Source organism: Penicillium subrubescens (assembly GCF_028828155.1).
Source record: "Penicillium subrubescens strain IBT 31985 chromosome Unknown utg000004l_segment0_segment0, whole genome shotgun sequence".
In the NCBI taxonomy this organism is placed as follows: domain Eukaryota; kingdom Fungi; phylum Ascomycota; class Eurotiomycetes; order Eurotiales; family Aspergillaceae; genus Penicillium; species Penicillium subrubescens.
This window is the reverse complement of record NW_026643154.1, coordinates 3752962-3771189: the sequence shown is the minus strand read 5'-3', so window position 1 is coordinate 3771189 and position 18228 is coordinate 3752962. Positions and strand designations below refer to the sequence as shown.

The window sequence follows — 18228 nt, the reverse complement described above, 5'->3', positions numbered from 1 at the left end:
GAAATCATGAAGGAGTTTCCCATCATTCTGGAGACCACCAGCTCTGAGTTATTCGAGGAGTGTATAAAGCAACCAGACATTGAAGTCGGCCATCCCTCGGAAGACCTGGAGGACGATTTTTCCATTCTCTTGGAAGATGCATCCATGCCAATAGCCGTGATCGGAATGGGCTTTCGCGGGCCCGGAGATGCAACAGACACGAACAAGTTGTGGGAGATGATAAGCCACAAACGGGAAGCATGGTCCCCAATCCCGAAAGAAAAATGGAATAACAAAGCATTCTATCATCCAGATCATGCTCGGCATGGCACGGTAGGTCGCCAATGACGAGTCCAGGTGATGGATGCTTACATGCTAAGTTGACTCTTAGATCAATGTGGAAGGAGGCCACTTTATTGTCGAGGACCTATCACTATTTGATGCCCCATTCTTCAACATGACGAGTGATGAGGCGTCGGTAAGGACATATTATGCTACCAGGATTCTTGAGAACTGACAGCTATCAGGCCATGGACCCTCAACAAAGGTTGCTGTTGGAGGTAACCTATGAAGGTCTAGAGAATGGTATGGTCCATATGAGAAGCATTTACATACAGTGATTGATCCTAACATATCACAGCTGGCATTCCATTAGCACGAGTCACGGGCACCAAAACTTCTTGTTTCGTGGGTTCATTCTGCGCAGATTATACAGACCTCCTTCTCCGGGACCCAGAGTGCGTGCCCATGTACCAATGTACAAACGCCGGACAGTCTCGTGCGATGATGTCCAACCGAGTTTCATACTTCTTCGACCTGAAAGGCCCAAGTGTCACAGTGGATACAGCGTGCTCTGGGAGCTTGGTGGCCTTACACCTCGCATGCCAAAGTTTACGCACGGAAGATGCATCGATGGCCATCGCCGCCGGTGTGAACTTGATTCTCAGCCACGAATTTATGTCGACAATGAGCATGATGAGGTATGATCTAACGCTCTCCAGCAAGCCTTTCTTACCTATTAGGGTAGATTCCTTTCCCCAGACGGACGCTGCCACACATTTGACGAGAAAGCAAATGGCTATGCCCGCGGCGAGGCTATTGCCTGCCTAATATTAAAGCCACTAGCAAGCGCACTGCGCGATGGAGACGCAATCCGAGCAATAATTCGTGGAACGGGATCTAATCAAGATGGTCGCACGCCTGGAATCGCCCTACCGAGTGGAACTGCTCAAGAAGCACTGATCCGAGACGTCTACGCCAGAGCCGGACTCTGCCCAAGTGAAACGCAAGTCGTCGAGGCACATGGAACAGGCACACAAGCTGGGGATCCGGTTGAGATTGGCGCGATAGCCAGATCATTTGAGCTCGCGCAAAATCCCGATCATGTATTGCGGATCGGTTCGATCAAGACTAATGTTGGACACCTTGAAGGGGCGAGTGGGGTCGCTGGTGTTATCAAGGCCATCATGATGTTAGAGAATCGGATAATATTACCGAGTCGCAATTTTGAGACGCCGAATCCTCGAATATCTTTTGATGAGTGGAATTTGAAAGTGAGTTTACTACCTTCTGGGCCTGGATGTCGTGAATGTTAACTTGTTTAGGTTCCGCAAGCCCCCGAACCGTGGGGCACACCTGGGCCGCATCGCGTGTCCGTCAACAGCTTTGGCTATGGTGGTAGCAACGCTCATGTCATCCTGGAGGATGCTCTGGGGTACCTAACAGAACGGGGTCTGCAGCGATGGTTTCGAAGCCCATCATCCGCAGCGCAAAAAGGGCCACTCGTGGATGGACAGTCAGAATGTTCGGAACCTTTGCGGCAAAGAATTTTCATGATCTCTGCATTTGACGAGTTGTCATGTCAGTCTCAGATTGCGATATTACGAGAATATCTCGAGTCGAATAAGGAATTTGTCCAAGACGACTTCGTGGATGACCTGGCCTTTACACTCAACGAGCGTCGGTCAACCTTCATGTGGAAGGCTGCCATAATAGGATCTTCAGTTACCGATTTATGCGACTCGCTCTCAAAAGGTCCCAGCATCCGGTGCTCAGCTCGGAGACCTACATTATCATTTGTGTTTACCGGGCAAGGAGCTCAATGGGCGGGGATGGGCAAGGAGCTGCTTCACACATATCCAGTGTTCCGGGAGTCAATATCTAGGATCGACAGATATCTAGCGGAGCTGGGGTCTCCGTTCTACGTGTCTGGTGAGTTAAATGTTTTGGATTGACATACATAGCTGTCAGATGACAAAAATTCTGAGCGGTTGATTAGAGGAACTTTCCAGGAGCCCGGAAGATTCTCAGCTGAACCACCCACTTTTGAGTCAAACTATATGCTCAACCCTACAAATTGCTCTCGTGGACCTGCTTGCATCGTGGAACATATATCCCAGCTCGGTAACCGGACACTCTAGTGGTGAGATTGCCGCTGCATATGCCTGCGGTGCACTCAGCATGGAAGATGCCATGGCGGTTGCATATTTCCGAGGCACAGCGGCTAGTCAACTACTGATTGCTCCGGACATGAAAGGAGCGATGATTGCTATTGGGATGTCCAATGAGACTATTCAGGAACACTTGGACAGGCTGACCACTGGAAAAGCCGTCGTGGCTTGCATCAACAGCCCGTCCAGTGTGACGGTATCCGGGGATGTGACCGCCATTGATGAACTGTCAGAAAATCTTAAAGAGAAGTCGGTGTTTTTCCGCCGTCTGGCTGTTGATGTTGCATACCACTCGCACCATATGAAGATTGTTGCTCATGATTATCTCGCCTCAATTGAGCACATATCGCCGCGACATGGCCAGGATCCGGTATCGCCGCTCAATAAAATTTCCATGTTTTCATCAGTGACGGGGACTGAGATACAGACTAGCGAGATGGGTGCTCAATACTGGGTATCAAATTTACTGGGGCAAGTAAAATTCTCCGAGGCCCTCAGGAACCTGTGTTTTGAGACAGTCGGTCAACAAATCGTGACAGGTCTGATATCACGAAGGAGAGTCAAGAGACACGGCGCTGCACAAAAGCCCAGTGTAGATTGTTTACTGGAGATCAGCCCGCATTCTGCACTTGCTGGCCCAATCAAGCAGATCCTACAAGATGATACTAAGCTTCGAGCAGCCGACATTACTTATCTGAGCATGCTCTCCAGAAAGAATCATGCCGTCTCTTCAGCTCTTCATGCAGCATCCACACTGGCAACGATGAGTTATCAGATAGACTTTGAAGCGATAAACTTCCCAAAAGATGTTGAGCTCACTCGAAAACCACGGTTACTTGTGGACATGCCATCCTACCGGTGGAATCATACAGGATCTTATTGGGCGGAGCCACGAATGAGCAAAACATATCGATACCGCGAGTCACCTCGTACAGACTTACTAGGCGCGCAAGACAGCATGGCCTGCCCATTCGAGCGTCGATGGCGAAATTACCTCCGAGCCTCCGAAATACCCTGGCTTCAGGATCACAGGATTCAGTCCGACATGATATTTCCTGCTGCTGGCTATATCGCTATGGCAATAGAAGCCATCATGCAGTTGGTTAAAGACCCAGATACGGCAGAAGAGTTTATCTTGAAAGACGTTCGGATACGCTCAGCACTGATTGTGCCTGAAGCTACAGGAATCGAAGTCATGACTTCTCTACGAGACTCTGACAAGGGTCTAACAGATGAAACAGATCGATGGTACGAGTTTCATGTATATTCGGTCTCCAGTGACAATCGGTGGACAGAACATTGTGTGGGGGTGGTTGGTGCCACCAGCCCGAGTCTCCCGGACGATGAAGCATTTGTGGATCTCAATGGGGTTGCAACCGCGACTGCAGCCAGCGACAACAGCCATATTTCTGTCGTTGACATTCCTCAGCTCTATAAAAAACTGCACGATGTGGGTTTGGAATATGGGCCTTGCTTTTCGAACTTGACATGCGCCCAAGCAACTCAAAACGGTACCTGCTTCGCCGAAGTCACCATTCCCGATACTCGAGATGTGATGCCAATGAACTTTGAGCACCAATCTCTGATTCACCCGTGTACCTTGGACAGCATCTTTCACGCCATATTTGCTGCATTACCCGAAGACATGGACTTGGAGATCGGTCCACTCATTCCAGTGTCGTTCGAGTCTATGAAGGTCTCTTCTCGCATTCAGAGGTCAGCTGGGGAAGTTCTCAGTATTTGTACACATGTTCGGCCTGCACTGAAAACCAATGTTGTGGCCTCGATAACTGCGACTGATAGTTTAGGCAGCGAGATCAGTATGAAACCGAAGCTTTCAATCAATAGGCTGCGTTGCGCCCGCCTCGAAGGGACACACGTTGAAAACAAGAGTGATATTCCAATTGCGTATGGAATTGAGTGGCAGCCGGACCCGGGGTTTGTTTCGAGGGAGAGCGCCGCCTTCCTATTTCAACAGCAAGGTATAAATGGAAGCGAGTGTTCTGCTGAACGAGAAGAAGATGAGAGATACACGGCAAAACTTATCAGAGATGCATTTCTCAAGTTATCTGGAGATGTTGAAGAAAACCCCGATTCTTCGATTATCAGGTACAGAGACGACCTTGAGTCCATCCTTCAGATGCATAGCAAAGACCATCAGGCACATATACACAACGGCTGCACACCACTGCGAGAGGAGACCATGGATGTTTCCGGGGACATCGGAGTACTGCTTCGGGATCTTTCTCACCTTCTATCTTCGTCCTCTCTAAGGAACACTGAGACCTTCAGAGATGCCCAGAGCAAGATGTGGGACTCATATCGAACTACAATTATGGAAAATACAGCATACTGCGCTGCAGTAAATTATCTTGGTTTGGTCGGCCACAAAAAGCCGGATATCTCGGTCCTAGAAATCAGCGACGGAGGAGACCAACCATACAGCTTGTTCTTGGAGAAACTGATCCCACATACCCACAACAGGTCTCCACAATGCTCCAGATATACATTTGCATATAGAGAGGATTATGGAATTGAGCGAGCAAGAGCAGACTATGCAGATTGGAAGGACATGGTGAATTTTGAGAAACTGGATCTCGACGGTGATCTCTCTCAGCAAGAGTTGAGCAAACACACCTACGATGTCATTATCGCGCCAAATGCCTTTAATTCGACGCATTCATTTAGGGATGGAATTCTCAAAATCAAGTCGGTTTTGAAGCCATCCGGTTACCTGATCATACTAAATACCCTCCTTCCCGCAAGGAGCATTTTGGAGGCACTCTTGGTTACTGCAGTCTACCATTGGCCACATAGAGCGGTTGAATTATCGAAATACGGCGACGGAACGAAGAGAGAGATCTTACGTGAAGCTGGATTCAAAGCAGAGGGTATCATGAACGAATGTTTGATCATTTGCCGCCCAGACTATGAAACGGACTCTTTCGACAAGAAGATATTGGTTATTCGTGAAGATCATGACGAGGTTTTAAGGAATCTCTCGGAAGCCCTACAGCAACAATTGCTGGGTGAGTCGACGGTATCAAACACGATCGAAGCGCTTCCAAAGGGTCGAATCTGCCTTGTTTTGAGTGACTTGGACAGAAGCTTGTTTCAAAGTCCGGATGCCGAGCTGCTGCAGAAACTAAAGGAGATATTCTTCCAAAGCGAAGGGGTACTCTGGGTGACTAGAGGTGGGACAATGCGCGCTACAAACCCCCAAGCTGGGCTTGCGGTCGGCTTTGCACGAACGGCTCGCTCAGAATCAGGCGTTCAACCAATTATCACGCTGGATCTAGATCCACAATTTTCAATACTGGACAACTCAAGGGTGAAGATAATTGTCAATCTCATTAAAACTCATTTCTTCCAGGATCGTCTCCCAGAGTACGACACCGAGTATGCAGAACGGGATGGAATAGTCCTTGTTCCTCGGGTGGTAGTTCAAGACGACTTGAACCGCGACATTAAGAAGATGAACAAGGCAGATAAAACAATTGAGCAGCTATTTCAAAAGCTAGACAGACCTGTGTCCCTGTTAAAGAATGAAATGGGGAACAAAGAAGTCCATTTCACAGCCACCAAGCAAATCGCGGAACTCCCCGAGGGATATATCGGCATCAAGGTTTGCGCCTTTGCTATAAGTGAACTTGACACCAACGGCAGCAATGATCCGAATGCCTCTCTTGGAGTCATGGGATTTGGAAGCAGTGGGCAAGTTTACGAGCTTGGGACAAATGTCCAGGGATTTTCGGTGGGAGATCGCGTTGCTTGCCTTGGAACAGGGACAGCACGGAACTACTACTATGATCAAGCTTGCGCCTTTCAGAAGATCGAAGACAAAATCTCGTATGAGCTTGCTGTGTCATTAATCATGGCATATACCGCGGCATACTACATCATACATGAGATAGCCAGAATCGAGCACGGTGACATGATTCTTATACACGAAGCAGCCAGCTGGTCCGGCCAAGCAATGGTTGAGATTTGCAGGCTAATAAAATGTGATATCATTGCAATTGTATTCAAGGAAGCTCAAAAGGATGAGCTCTTCAATCGTTTCCAAATGGCATCACAGCAGATCCTCGTTGATGCTGACGGCAAAAACATGACCCGACATCTTCTACATTCCACTCATGGCAGACTACCTCGGACGGTCATAACACCTGCCGAGCCCAACAGCAAAACATTCCGATCATTGTGCAAGCTCACTGCTCCATTCGGTCATATAATTCATCTCCGAACCCGGTCGCCAGACCATCAAGCGGCGAATATTTGGAGTTTGGATTGTAAAAACATCTCGTTCTCTACTTTTGATATATCCGATCTTCAACCAGGAAAAATCACCTCAATATATGAAAGCTGGTCCACAGTCATGTCTCTCTTCAACCAAGGAAAGCTACAAGGTCCTTCTTGTTATTCCTTTCACAAGGTGACCAATGTTACCAAAGCAATTGATACAGTTTCTTCGACGAATTTTGCCGTGATCACCGCGGAAGCCGATGATATGGTACAGGTATGAGTTCAATTCAATTATATCCTTTGCGTGGTGTGAATAACTAACAGTGGCAAGATCTCTGCTTCGAATATTTCCAAAAACATATTTCACAATGAGGCGTCCTACCTTTTGGTTGGTGGACTCGGAGGGATTGGACGTGCAATTGCTTTCTGGATGGTGGAGCATGGTGCCAAATATTTAATTCTGGTCAACCGCAGCGGCTTGTCTACAGAAACGGCTCGATCCACTGTGCAGTTACTTCGAGACAAGGGTGTTGAAGTAGCGGTGCATGGTTGCGACATATCCGACGAACAGGCATTTAAAGAAATGTACACGGAGATTTTGCGAACTGTGCCACCCATCAAAGGCGTCATACAGGGTGCTATGATCTTGAAGGTGTGTTATGGGAATCAGCACCCTAGCTGATTGCTGACATGAGATAGGATATCCACATCGAAAAAATGACAGCGGAAGACTACAACACAGTTCTACGTCCTAAATACGCCGGGACCTGGAACCTACACAATTACTTGCCCGAAGATATAGAGTTTTTCGTGATGTTGTCATCTATTAGTGGCGTGATCGGAAATGCCACCCAATCTGCCTACGCGGCTGGATCCGCATTCATGGACTCATTTGCAGCATACCGAAACCACCTAGGCCTGCCTGCGGTGTCGCTGGATCTTGGTACCGTTACGAGTGTGGGCTACCTGGCGGAAAATAATGAACTAGCAGAGAAAATGGCGAAACAAGGATTCCAGAGCACCGATATAAAAACACTCCTGTCGCTCATCCAGCTTGCCATCTCACAGCCACCCTCCAACACTCATTCACAGATTGTGACTGGTCTTGGGGATTGGAAGCCTGGGAAGTCCTTAGCTAATTTTGATGTGCCTCTTTTCTCTCATTTCAGGAGAAGCTTCCAGACCGATGACTCGTATGAAGAGGGCACTGACCATACAGAGATACTGCATGAGAACCTCAGAGCTGCCAAGACTCGAGATGAGGCCGTTCTGGTTGTTTGCGAGGCGCTGTCTGAAAAGATTGCTGCGCAGTTGAACTTTCCAGTGGATAGAATCAGCCTTGGTAGCCCCCTATCAGAGTTTGGTATTGATTCAATCGACGCCGTCGAGTTACGAAACTGGATAGCAAAAACCATGGAGAGCACAGTCCCTATCCTTGAAATCCTCGCGAGTGGCTCAGTGCTTCAGTTAGCTGGGAAAATTGCCAGCCGATTACAGCTGCTGAATATCAATGACGAGACATCATAGATGGAAAAGTGTCTTGAAGGTACTGGAAATAATTGGACATCATTTGTGTGACACGCGACTTTTTTGGTCAAGGACTAAACCCTTTGGTGGACTGATGATGTCGACGGTTGCTCTACGTATTTGAAGAATCGGGTGATGTAGAGCTAGAACATCTCCAAGAAACAGAATTTAGAGGGCAGATACATAAACTATGTAGACTAGATATCAATCAACCACGTGCCGGTTTAGATTATCTACTATGACCGGAATAAAAGCATCGGGATCGCAAACTTCAACGCCCGAGTAGAGCAATTCAACTTCTGGAAAGACGCTTGCTTCCCATTCTCATTCATGCCTCAAGGTTTAGATGCCAATTTGAATGTGACACAATTTGAATAATCTTCGATTCGACCTACAAGACACAAATTGTTGATGTCATGATGTGTATGCTATTGCGGGGTTCGGGTGGCATGATACAGTGGCCAGCCTGCGCAACGAAAATCGGCCGGAACTCACCACCACTTGATGAAGCAACAATCCATTAATTATGGCATGACTATGGTATAGGTCAGATGACTTGAAAATGTTCTTCACTCTTGAGTCACGATGGAGAAATGTTTAACCTTGGGCTCTCGAATATAATAACGATGGTATCGTTAGCTTTTTCGCCGCGACCAAGTCATTAAGAATACATCTCAACAACTACCACGAAGCGTGCCCCTCATCATGCAGTGCACCAGAATCATCACAAGAAACATCTCGCCCGCTTTGCCTCGCAAGCGCCCGCAAAAGCTACGTCCAAAGCTCATCAAAGCGGACAATTCCAAAATCACAACTCACAACCGACTCAGACCAGCTCGCATATAGACTATGTGAGCTGTCCCTACAAAAGATGCAAAAAGAAGCCACAGCGTCAGAACCAGATTTAAGGCATGTGCTAGCATCTTCAGCAATGCAAAAATTGGCGCAACAGGACCTCGTCCATCGACTCGATGCGCTACAGAGCACGGTGCCTCATTATTCAATGCCGCTTCTTCCGGGTGCAGATGAGCCATTATTATCAGAAGATGAGATGTGGGATATGAGAGAACTTGACCTAGCTATATCTGAGCTTGAAAAGGCGAGCAGGAGGAGTGAATTTGCCCGGTTGATATGCTTTCAGCATGCTAGTGAAATGTAACGATTTCATGGTTTACGACAGTTTCTTTGGAGTTCAAGCGCCACGATGACTGCCTCAGTTGGTCATGTACATTTTTCAAAAGTGCACTTTGCTTTCTCGAATTCCACTTCGCAACTTCCTTTGGTGCACAGTAAATCATTTATGATATTGAAAAATAGAACCCTGATTTTCCTAAACTCGGCAGAGCGTGCCCGAACCTCACTATATATTTGAAAATCTAGCTCCAATCTTCACTGCTAGTGACTGCCAGCGTTGTCACCGAAATCCTTTCTCATAATATAGACTCCTTGTTGTGATATTCACCAGATTCTTGTCGGATACGTTACCACAAGATCTCCTGCGAAAAGCATGCTCTATAAGGCACCATCAGACTACCATTGTCATGGCGGGTTCCAATCTGCAGCGTCCGACGTTATCGCATCATTCGCTCGCCTACATCTCAGCGCTCGCAGGGATATGGGCGTGAATCCTAAGTACGACATTTACAATCCGCCCAAGCGACATTGCTTCTTCGCCTGCGCCCTTCGCACTTTCTTTATCTCCTTTCCCATCCTATCTCTGCTATGAGCCTCCTATCTTTGCCATGGGTCTGTCTCCTCGGCCTGCCCGTTGCTTCTCTGGCTTTTGCCGTCCTTTTATGGCTGATTGACTTCGCACTTTCGAATGCCTTGCCTTCGAAATACACGAATCGTACGGGCCAAAGCTATACTTGAACTTTTTCCATCGCCCCGATCCGAAAGCAGTCCTGAAACTCGGAAGTACGCTATATCCCTCCCGTGATTCGACACCCAGCCCGTCAGTCAAATCTGTCTCCTTATACTGAATACCTCGACTCACAGACTCATCTTGACTCCAGATACCGAAGACTCTTGTAAGTGCATTCTTGCGTCTATGTGCGCTCGGACTTCTGCAAGGTTGCTTTCCATTGAGCATGAAATCTGTGATATACCAATTCTAACATCTCTAGCACAGTCACTTCTATGTTCAGAACGGACGAATTCCTGAAAATCTGAGCATAAGCCATCCTCAATTCTCTCAATCTCGACATTTTCGCCCATTTCGACTCTCCGAATTAACAGTTTCTTCACCCCACCTCATCTTACCTATCCGTGATCTCTAACTCGAAAGCACCTCTTCAGCCATTTCAGAGCTGTACCATCCAGGCTTCAGGAAGGGTTTATCTTCCCTCGACAGCACATCTCTCTCGACATTCTCCGGTGGCTTTTTCCACTCTCTTTCCAATGGAGCAAAATTCAAGTACCGACACGGACTCAGACCCGTCCACGCAGACGTGCATTAAATGCGGCCTAGGCAAGCCTATTGATCAGTTTGTGGCAAGAACTAAAATGAAGCGACTGACAAAATGGTGTCTGGATTGTCGAATCTACGGCCATGCGGTAAGTCAAAAAATCCAATCCGTTCGAGAACACACAGAGATAATAACCTATTGCGATAGGGTCACGAGCGATGGGCAGCACGGAAAAGAGCGAAGGTTGAAGGCGTGAACACCCCTCCATCGCAGGACAAAGTGGAAGCTTCGCCGCCATCCACAAGCAGCCCAGAAGGGACACAACCTTCAATTCCAACCCACATAACATATGGTATCTATCAATGCCCTGGATATGCTCCTTATATTGGCCTTGGTAAGCGAAGAAAGGGTTTACTGATTGAGACCAGCTGCTGATGTGGGATCTAGCTCCTACTGCCTACGGTCACAACCCACCCTCTGGAGACTTCCAACCACCTGGAAGCTTCAAGATTCTCACCCCTCCTCTCAATCCACCCGCCATGCACCCTGCAATGTGGGGATATGGTCCAACCACCCCTATCATGGAGAGCCCACAACGGGTCCCTTCAAATGACTTCAGTCCACGTCCTCCTGCTCAGGATAGGAACCAGGCTAGTTCTCAGGCTTCCGAAGCAGAAGATTCCAGTTCTAGCAGTTCAGACGATGAGACCTCGAGCAATGAAGGTTCGGAATCTGGACACTCCGCGAAGGAAATGCCCCAGAAGATTTCAACCGAAGGAATATGTTCGGATGATGAAGGTCACGGATGCCAGCATCAGTTTGATGATCCCGATACTTCTGACGAAGAAGAGAAAGAAATCGATGATCTACTTCAAGAAGGAGAGCCACAAGATCTTCGAGGAGAGGAATGGGCAGACCTTCAAAGGCACCGTGAATCCTCCATAGCGCCATACTTTATTTGTGTGGCCTGCTGTACCGCACGGCCAAAACGATTGGAGGATGAAGGAATCTGCGTCTACTGCTTCGAACACCCAACACAGTATTGCGTCAAAGGGGGACACGAGGACGATAAGATCTCCTTCGTTGACTCTGACGGGCACTGCCATGAGGTTTGCAACCGATGTCGGTCTAATCCAGATCCAACTTAGCTTATGGCTTCCTTCTCTTCTCAAGAAAAGGCTTGGCTATGGATTGTCCATTTACAGGGATACGACCAGATCGCAGGCAAGCGACGTAGTGAGTCTTTTAGTGGCGATGTGGTCGTGCTGGATTACTTCTCTATCCTTGGTGATACCCTTATTATTACCGTATATTTTTACCGTGTGTTTCCGTTGTCTATTTCCAAGGTTGCGTCATCAAATCAGGATAGTGTTTCTTCGGTTTTGCATTGTTATGCTTGTTCCGTTACGACCGATGAGCAACAGAATGGAGGTGATTGCTTTCTTCTTTGTGCAACACTCTCGCGTGGATTATTTTCGCATATCATTATGTATCTTGCTTGGTTGTTTGTTACAATTCTAAGCTGATTTGCCCCTCCATAACCCATTTCCAGGAAGGGGAGAGTAAGCTGGAGACCATTCCGCGGCGTCTAGACCCTAAGGCATCGAACCGGAGAATCGGACTCGGGGTTAAGCACGTCAATTGTAGACCAGATCATCAAGCTTCCAGATCTATCCGGTCCGTTACCGATCTTGCTCCCAAGGAGAGGGAGATGTAAAGTGGCCCTGTCGATTATTGGACCCTCGGAGAGATTGATGCTCCGAAGCAAGTCACAAAAAGGTCTGAGGCATGGCGCCCACGCGGGAATGGCGCCAGTATTCAAGCCAAAAGCGAATCGGGACCCTTGTTTGAGCTATGATTAGTTTCATGTTTTTCATTGCTGATGAGGGAATCCACTTTGTCGAGATTGAATGGAGATGAATGGAGGACAGGGTTCTCGTCTCCCCAACCTGTCTTACGTTTTCCGATCACCGTTCCGCTGACTCAGCGGGATAACCTCAAAGTCCGATGTCCGTGAGAATCTCCATAATTCTCATTGACCACTCATCTTCTCCCTCGGTGGCTTGGCATGGCGAACGCCGCTGATGCAGCAGTTTCTTATCAATCGCTGAGCGCCGGATGCAACCAGGAAAGTGACTGGTATATACCCGAAGAGCTCACGGGAAGAGCTAGACCCCTCACCTCAGCCCCTAAGGCACAAACACAAGGATATATCTTGTCCACAGTATCGAACATGACAAACCCATCTAGAAGACGATGAGTCAGCGGAAGTTGACCCTCTGATGTCTTTCCGATTGTTTTTGGATCTTCGGAGGCTCCACCAGATACGCATTTGGTTCGTGGACAGAGATTTCGAAGCCCGTGGACGTGGGTCTAGTCTTGCGCAAACACTCGGCCCGATTAGGGAGCTCCGGGCTAGCATGTGTCATATCCAATGGGTTTCGTCTCCGTCAGAAGTCGCCTGGCCACGGAGAAGGGGCTCGGCCTTGTTAATATCTTAATGAGGTCTGTTAATTGGGCACGGAGGCTCGGCGAGACCTGTAGCCGTCAGATTTATGTCCGGGCCCACTGTGAGAGATTTGAGTCCGATATCCTGAGATGAACATTATAAAGAATTCAGGGCGGCCACCTTCGCGCCCCCTCTTTCACCCTCACACGTCTCTCCTTGCCTTGTCTCTCGTGTCGTCATGGAGGGACCAAATCAACAACCGTCGTCCCCGCGGGGGTCGATCTATGTCAAGGATGAAACAGAGAGTGCTGCCACCGTCCTCGGTGACGAGACTCCTCAGAAGAGCAGCCCCTCGCACAGTCAGCACAACGACTGGAGCTTGCTGAGTCGAGTTCAAGAACAACATGAGCGAGACATGGCCTCCGGATTCAAACGCCAGGAACTCGGAGTCACCTGGCAAAACCTCAGTGTCGATGTCATCAGCGCAGAGGCCGCCGTCAACGAAAACGTTCTATCACAGTTCAACATCCCGCAGCATATCAAGGAGTCCCGCAACAAGGCCCCACTACGCACCATCCTCAACAAGAGCCATGGCTGTGTCAAGCCTGGTGAGATGCTCCTGGTTCTAGGTCGCCCTGGCTCTGGTTGCAGCACGCTGCTGAAGATGCTTTCCAACCGCCGAGGAGGATTCAAGTCCGTGGAAGGTGACGTTCGATTCGGCTCGCTCACATCCGAGGAGGCCAGCAATTATCGGGGTCAAATTGTCATGAATACCGAGGAGGAGCTGTTCTTCCCGACCTTGACCGTTGGACAAACCATGGACTTCGCAACTCGCCTCAAGGTTCCCTTCAGCCTTCCCAACGGCGTCGACTCCGCCGAAGCCTACCAAACCGAAGCGAAGAAGTTTTTGATGGAAGCAATGGGAATTTCTCACACGGAAGACACCAAGGTCGGTAACGAGTATGTTCGTGGTGTTTCCGGTGGTGAGCGCAAACGTGTTTCGATCATCGAGTGTCTCGCTACTCGTGGATCCGTCTTCTGCTGGGATAACAGTACCCGTGGTCTCGATGCAAGTACTGCTCTGGAGTGGACCAAGGCTATCCGCGCTATGACCGACACCCTGGGCCTGTCTACCATCGTCACTCTTTACCAGGCTGGCAACGGTATCTACGAGCTATTCGACAAAGTGCTCGTTCTCGATGAGGGTGAGCAGGTTTACTACGGACCTCGTGACCAGGCCCGGCCGTTCATGGAGGAAGCTGGCTTCGTTTGTCGCGAGGGTTCCAATGTCGCCGATTTCCTCACCGGTGTCACCGTCCCTACCGAACGCCGTATCCGCGATGGATTTGAAAACCGCTTCCCGCGAAACAAGGACGCCCTTCGTCGGGAATACGAAAAATCCCCCATTCACACCGAAATGCTCTCCGAGTACAGCTATCCCGACTCTGATATTGCCCGCCAGCGCACGCAGGATTTCAAGGATGGCGTGACGTTTGAAACCTCCAAGCACCTTCCCAAGGACAGCGCTTTGACCGTGAGCTTCCCTGAACAAGTCAAGGCCTGCGTTACCCGTCAATACCAGATCATCTGGGGTGACAAGGCGACCTTCATCATCAAGCAAGTTGCCACCCTGATGCAAGCCCTCATTGCTGGTTCCCTCTTCTACAGTGCCCCGGATAACTCTGGCGGTCTTTTCGTCAAATCCGGTGCCCTTTTCTTCTCTCTCTTGTACAACAGTCTGCTTGCCATGTCTGAAGTTACAGACTCCTTTGAGGGTCGCCCTGTTCTGGTCAAGCACAAGAGCTTCGCCATGTTCCATCCCGCCGCCTTTTGCATCGCTCAAATTACTGCCGATATTCCCGTGCTGCTGTTCCAGGTCAGCATGTTTTCGCTGGTTGTGTACTTTATGGTCGGCTTGACAACGTCAGCTGGAGCCTTCTTTACCTACTGGATTTTGGTGTTCGTTACTACTATGGTGAGTCAAGTTCTTTGTGTATGCTCTCGATACCCTCTAACCTTTTTACAGTGTATGACCGCCCTGTTCCGCGCAATTGGTGCTCTGTTCTCAACATTTGATGGTGCCTCCAAGGTATCTGGTTTCCTGATCTCTGCCCTGATCATGTACACCGGCTACATGATCCAGAAGCCCCAGATGCACCCTTGGTTCAGTTGGATCTTCTGGATTGACCCCTTGGCCTACGGCTTTGAGGCTCTCCTGTCGAACGAGTTCCACAACAAGATTATTCCTTGCGTCGGCACCAATCTCATTCCCCAAGGTCCCGGCTACACTGACAGCGCGCATCAGTCTTGTGCCGGTGTTGGTGGTGCCATCCAGGGTAACACCTATGTGACTGGTGATCAGTACCTCAGCTCGCTTTCCTACAGCCATGCCCACCTCTGGCGCAACTTTGGTATCAACTTGGCGTGGTGGGTGCTGTTCGTGGTTGTCACGATCATCGCTACTTCCAGGTGGAAGGCCCCGGGCGAGAGTGGAAGTTGCTTGGTGATTCCGCGTGAGCGCCTGGAGCAGCACAACCAGAACGCGCCTGTCGATGAGGAGTCGCAGGTTCGGGAGAAGTCCAAGAAGCCGTCTGCGGGTGATGCCCGTGACGAGAGCAACATCGATAACCAGTTGGTCCGCAACACCTCCGTGTTCACTTGGAAGAACCTGAGCTACACCGTGAAGACCCCCACCGGCGATCGCCTGCTGCTTGATAATATCTACGGTTGGGTGAAGCCGGGTATGCTGGGTGCTCTTATGGGCTCCTCCGGTGCGGGAAAGACCACTCTGCTTGATGTGCTGGCTCAGCGCAAGACCGAGGGTACCATCAAGGGTTCAATCATGGTTGACGGTCGTCCTCTGCCTGTCTCCTTCCAACGCTCGGCCGGTTACTGTGAGCAGCTCGATGTCCTGGAACCTTTTGCTACTGTCCGCGAGTCTCTCGAATTCTCTGCTCTTCTGCGTCAAGCCCGGGATGTACCTCGCGAGGAGAAGTTGAAGTATGTCGACACTATCATTGACCTGCTTGAGCTTCATGACCTTGCCGATACTTTGATCGGTCGCATCGGTGCTGGCTTGAGTGTGGAGCAGCGCAAACGTGTAACCATCGGCGTTGAGCTCGTTTCCAAGCCCAGTATCCTGATTTTCCTTGATGAACCTACCTCTGGTCTTGATGGACAGTCCGCCTACAACACTGTTCGTTTCTTGAGAAAGCTGGCCGACGTCGGGCAGGCTGTCCTCGTTACCATTCACCAGCCCTCCGCCCAGCTGTTCGCCGAATTTGATACTCTACTCTTGCTCGCTAAGGGCGGCAAGACAGTTTACTTTGGCGATATTGGTGATAACGGAAACACTGTCAAGAATTATTTCGGCCGTTATGGCGCCCCTTGCCCGAGCAACACCAACCCCGCCGAGCACATGATTGATGTCGTGTCTGGTCATCTTAGCCAGGGTCGCGATTGGAACCAAGTCTGGCTCGAGTCGCCTGAGCACCAAAAAGCGACCAAGGAGCTTGACCAGATCATCGATACCGCTGCCGCCAGTCCTCCCGGTACTTTTGACGATGGACAGGAATTTGCAACCTCGATCTGGGAGCAGACAAAATTGGTGACCACCCGTATGAGCACAGCCCTGTTCCGTAACACCGACTATGTCAACAACAAATTCGCCCTGCACGTCGGCTCCGCGATTTTCAATGGATTTTCCTTCTGGATGATCGGCGACAGCATCGGTGACCTACAGATGCGCCTTTTCACCATTTTCAACTTCATCTTCGTTGCCCCCGGTGTGATCAACCAATTGCAGCCGCTCTTCCTGGAACGCCGCGCAATCTATGAACAACGAGAGAAGAAATCCAAGATGTACTCGTGGTGGGCCTTCGTCACTGCCCTCGTTGTCTCTGAGATCCCCTACCTCTGCATCTGCGGTGTCCTCTACTTCGTGTGTTGGTACTGGACGATCGGCGCCGACCCATCTTCCAGCAAGTCCGGTGCAACCTTCTTCATGATGCTGCTCTACGAGTTCGTGTACACGGGTATCGGCCAATTCGTCGCGGCATACGCGCCCAATGCCACCTTTGCCGCGCTGGTCAACCCCCTCATCATCGGAACACTGGTCTCCTTCTGTGGTGTTCTCGTGCCGTACGCGCAGATCCAGGAATTCTGGCGCTACTGGATCTACTGGCTGAACCCGTTCAACTACTTGATGGGTGGTCTGCTGGTCTTCAACCTGTGGGATACCGAGATCAACTGCAAGGAGAGCGAATTTGCCATCTTCGACCCGCCCAATGGCACCACTTGCATCAATTACCTGCAGGACTACATGGAGACCATCGGCGCGCGGATGAACCTGGTCAATCCCGATGCGATCGAGGGTTGCCGTGTGTGTGAATACACTCATGGTAGCGACTACTTGTACAACCTTAACCTGAAGGAGTACTACTACGGCTGGCGGGATATTGGCATCGTAGCTATCTTTGCGATTAGCTCGTATGCGTTGGTCTATCTGCTGATGAAGCTGCGGACCAAGGCGTCGAAGAAGGCTGAGTAGAGTGGCTCGGATGATTTTGTGGAGTGGAGAGATTGAGATTCGAAGAAGATAGACTTACTTGCATAGACTTTAGCCTGGTTCATAATATTAGGAGTTGACTATTTCGTTTAATGGAACCATTGCATTTACCCTGAAAGTTGCTCCTGGTATTAGAAAATTTAATGTCCTCGCCCTTGTCTTCCATGAAATGAAAGATAGACCTAGTCCATCAATAATACCGCAATTCCGAGTCGGGGGCCTATTTGGGGATGGCTTCAGAAGCCTTAGAAGACCATAAGTGGGTCAATGATCATCCTTCGATATCAAGGACGAATGGAAGTTGAACGACTCACTTGTAGCACACTATTAGTAGTAAGGTTAATTGAGTTCCATTCTTGTTTCCCGGGGAGTTCTCCGATGCCCGCATAAACCGGGTCTCGTCTCCAATTCCGTCAGCCAGAGCGTGGATCAATCAGTCTAGACTCGTCCAATCATGAACTCTTGTGGAATGGATTTCCTCATTCATGATCTTTCATTCCCCACCTCCACACCACATGTCCATCGGACTATCCCATGTGCGACCGCCAATTATGCAGAACAATCACCATGAGTCACATCGTGTCGGCACGGTATCCCGATGGTTCT

The 18228-nt window shown here is 49.5% G+C and overlaps 3 protein-coding genes across 3 annotated transcripts; all 3 read left to right on the top strand.

Moving 5' to 3' along the window:
- Positions 1 to 6: 6 nt before the first annotated feature.
- On the top strand, positions 7 to 8198 carry N7473_006396 (putative polyketide synthase; the record flags this gene model as incomplete). The annotated part of the gene is made up of 9 exons (XM_057152336.1): positions 7 to 312; positions 371 to 457; positions 507 to 564; positions 620 to 959; positions 1007 to 1532; positions 1584 to 2190; positions 2258 to 6945; positions 7003 to 7323; positions 7371 to 8198. The coding sequence occupies 9 exons, from the start codon at positions 7 to 9 to the stop codon at positions 8196 to 8198; spliced, it is 7761 nt and encodes a 2586-aa protein (XP_057010141.1).
- Positions 8199 to 10703: 2505 nt separating this feature from the next.
- Positions 10704 to 11754, top strand: N7473_006395 (uncharacterized protein; the record flags this gene model as incomplete). Its single annotated transcript, XM_057152335.1, has 3 exons — positions 10704 to 10754; positions 10814 to 11000; positions 11054 to 11754. The coding sequence occupies 3 exons, from the start codon at positions 10704 to 10706 to the stop codon at positions 11752 to 11754; spliced, it is 939 nt and encodes a 312-aa protein (XP_057010140.1).
- Positions 11755 to 13293: 1539 nt separating this feature from the next.
- N7473_006394 (putative ABC multidrug transporter) lies at positions 13294 to 17604 on the top strand (the record flags this gene model as incomplete). The annotated part of the gene is made up of 2 exons (XM_057152334.1): positions 13294 to 15030; positions 15082 to 17604. The coding sequence occupies 2 exons, from the start codon at positions 13294 to 13296 to the stop codon at positions 17602 to 17604; spliced, it is 4260 nt and encodes a 1419-aa protein (XP_057010139.1).
- Between the last annotated feature and the right edge of the window lie 624 nt (positions 17605 to 18228).